The sequence below is a fragment of the Perca flavescens genome, chromosome 22, assembly GCF_004354835.1.
Source record: "Perca flavescens isolate YP-PL-M2 chromosome 22, PFLA_1.0, whole genome shotgun sequence".
Taxonomy (NCBI): domain Eukaryota; kingdom Metazoa; phylum Chordata; class Actinopteri; order Perciformes; family Percidae; genus Perca; species Perca flavescens.
This window is the reverse complement of record NC_041352.1, coordinates 25,235,176-25,237,675: the sequence shown is the minus strand read 5'-3', so window position 1 is coordinate 25,237,675 and position 2,500 is coordinate 25,235,176. Positions and strand designations below refer to the sequence as shown.

Below are 2,500 nucleotides of genomic sequence, written 5' to 3'. Positions count from 1 at the left end.
ATGAGGCACGTCATTTTCTATAATTGATGCATTTTGTCGTCCTTGTCGTCCCGGTGGTGTTGCTGACCTCAGGGTAAGCTGGAGGAGGCGTTGAGAGCGTTCGAGGCGCTGGTCCAGCAGCATCCTCAGAGCCCCCGCGCTCGCTACGGGAAAGCCCAGGTAGTACACAGCAGTACTGCATCACACAGCAGTACTGCATCACACAGCAGTACTGCATCACACATCCTAGGCTTCAGTTTCTCTTTACACACATATCAAACTCTCACGTGGGAGTACCTCGTTTTTTTGTCAATTTTTACGCTTGTTATGCTGCTTTTAGCGACACTTTTGTCACTTTTTATGGCGTCTTTCTCACTTTTTTTATGTTTTTGTCGCTTTCTTCAGTTCTTGCAATTTTTTGTCACTTTTTAGGACTTTTTTTGAACTTTTTTTGACGTTTTAGTCACTTTTTACAGCGTCTTTGTCACTTTTTACAGTGTCTTTGTCACTTTTTTGACGTTTTTATCAACATTTTATCACTTTTTAAGGACGTTTTTGTCACTTTTTTGACGTTTTTATCAACATTTTATCACTTTTTAAGGACGTTTTTGTCACTTTTTTGACGTTTTTATCAATATTTTATCACTTTTTATGACGTTTTTGTCACTTTTTTGACATTTTTATCAATATTTTATCACTTTTTCTGACGTTTTTGTCACTTTTTCTGACGTTTTTGTCACTATTTCTAAAGTCACTTTTAAGTAAATTTTTTTGAAGTTTTGGTCACTCTTTCCAAAGTTTGTCACTTTTTAGGACATTTTTGTTGCTTTTATCAACGTTTTTGTCACTTTTTACAGCGTCTTTGTCACTTTTTTTTGACGTTTTTATCAACATTTTATCACTTTTTCCAATGTTTTTGTCGCTTTAATCTGCATTTTTGTCAGTCTTTAGTACATTTTTCCGATAGTTTTTGTCATTTTTTAGGACATTTTTGTCACTTTTTAGGATGTTTTTGTCACTCTTTCCAAAGATTGTCACTTTTTAGGACATTTATGAAACTTTTTAGGATGTTTTTGGGACTTTTTTGACCTTTTGGCCACTTTTTTCTATGATGGCTGAGGAACTTTTTCTGACTTTTTTAGGGCTTTATGAGGCCCAAACTGTAAGAGACAGAGGAGAAAATGAATGCACATTTAAGGAAAAATCATCAAACTGAATTGTTGACAGGCGGAGGACGCCCTGGCTGACAAGCTGCGGAGCAACGACATGCTGCAGAGATCCATCAACACCTACAGAGAGGCCTCGGAGCTCCCAGACGTGACCTCTGACCTGCTGAGAGCCGCGCTAAAGAGACGAGCCGAGAGACAGCAGTTCCTGGGTAACAACCAATACACACACACACACACACACACATTAATGCATTGTACTGTACAGAGATTGACCACTGTCTCCAACAATGAGACCAGTTTCAGCAGTTAGCTTAAATACAGCAAAATTAAACAGAATGTGCTAAATTCTGAGGACAAAGTCCCTTGAAATGTCATGCTGGGCTGAAATAAATCATAAACATGTCAGGGTGGATGATTTGATGTGTGAATGTATGCTTCTTGGAGGCTGTATGTGTACTTTTGTGTACTGCGATGTGTGCAAGGCAATGCTGTGTGGGCTTGTGCATGCAGTATATGTTATTCATTTCTGAGGTTTACCCAAATAGATTGTCGCGAATGCATACTGTGCTGCATGCAATATTTAATTAGGATGAACTTTTCAAATAGACCATTATTAGCAAGAGTGGATCATAAAAGGGAAAACAAAGACATGACTAAGTTTTATTACTAGTCTCGCATAGCCAGCATCTCCACAGTAAAGTCTGGCTACACCACAGATGGAATTGGAATTGGAAATGTATTTATTCGAAACAGGGACAATGCACAAATAAAAATTAAACTTGTTAAACAAGAGAATATGTCTTGGGCCAGGTTATAGCAACAATTGCTAATTTCCACCTGTAGTCCCTGGGCAGGTACAACAAATTTAAAAAACAAAACAAATTACAATTTTAAATAGAAATATCACAAAACTAAAGTACAGGCCAAAAGTTTGTACACACCTTCTCATTCAATGCGTTTTCTTTTGTATTAATAAGGGAAAAACTTCCACTGATTAACCCTGACAAAGCACACCTGTGAAGGTGAAACCATTTCAGGTGACTACCTCATGAAGCTCATTGAGAGAACACCAAGGGTTTGCAGTTATCAAAAAAAGCAAAGGGTGGCTACTTTGAAGAATCTAAAATATAAGACATGTTTTCAGTTATTTCACACTTTTTTGTTAAGTACATAATTCCATATGTGTTCATTCATAGTTTTGATGCCTTCAGTGATAATCTACAATGTAAATAGTCATTAAAATAAAGAAACACATTGAATGAGAAGGTGTGTCCAAACTTTTGGCCTGTACTGTATATATAAATGACATGATGTGCATAGTAATTAAGAACAAAGTTTAGTAAAAACTGGGG

At 37.0% G+C, this 2,500-nt stretch overlaps 1 protein-coding gene across 6 annotated transcripts in view; it reads left to right on the top strand.

Annotated features, from left to right (window-relative positions):
* unm_hu7910 (un-named hu7910) overlaps positions 1–2,500 on the top strand; it is a 92,445-nt gene that overhangs the window by 76,126 nt on the left and 13,819 nt on the right. For all 6 annotated transcript variants that reach the window (XM_028569004.1, XM_028569003.1, XM_028569001.1 and 3 more), the window contains 2 exons: positions 73–159; positions 1,207–1,357. In XM_028569004.1, the coding sequence (XP_028424805.1) occupies positions 73–159; positions 1,207–1,357 (238 nt within the window). The remainder of the gene's footprint in view (positions 1–72; positions 160–1,206; positions 1,358–2,500) is intronic.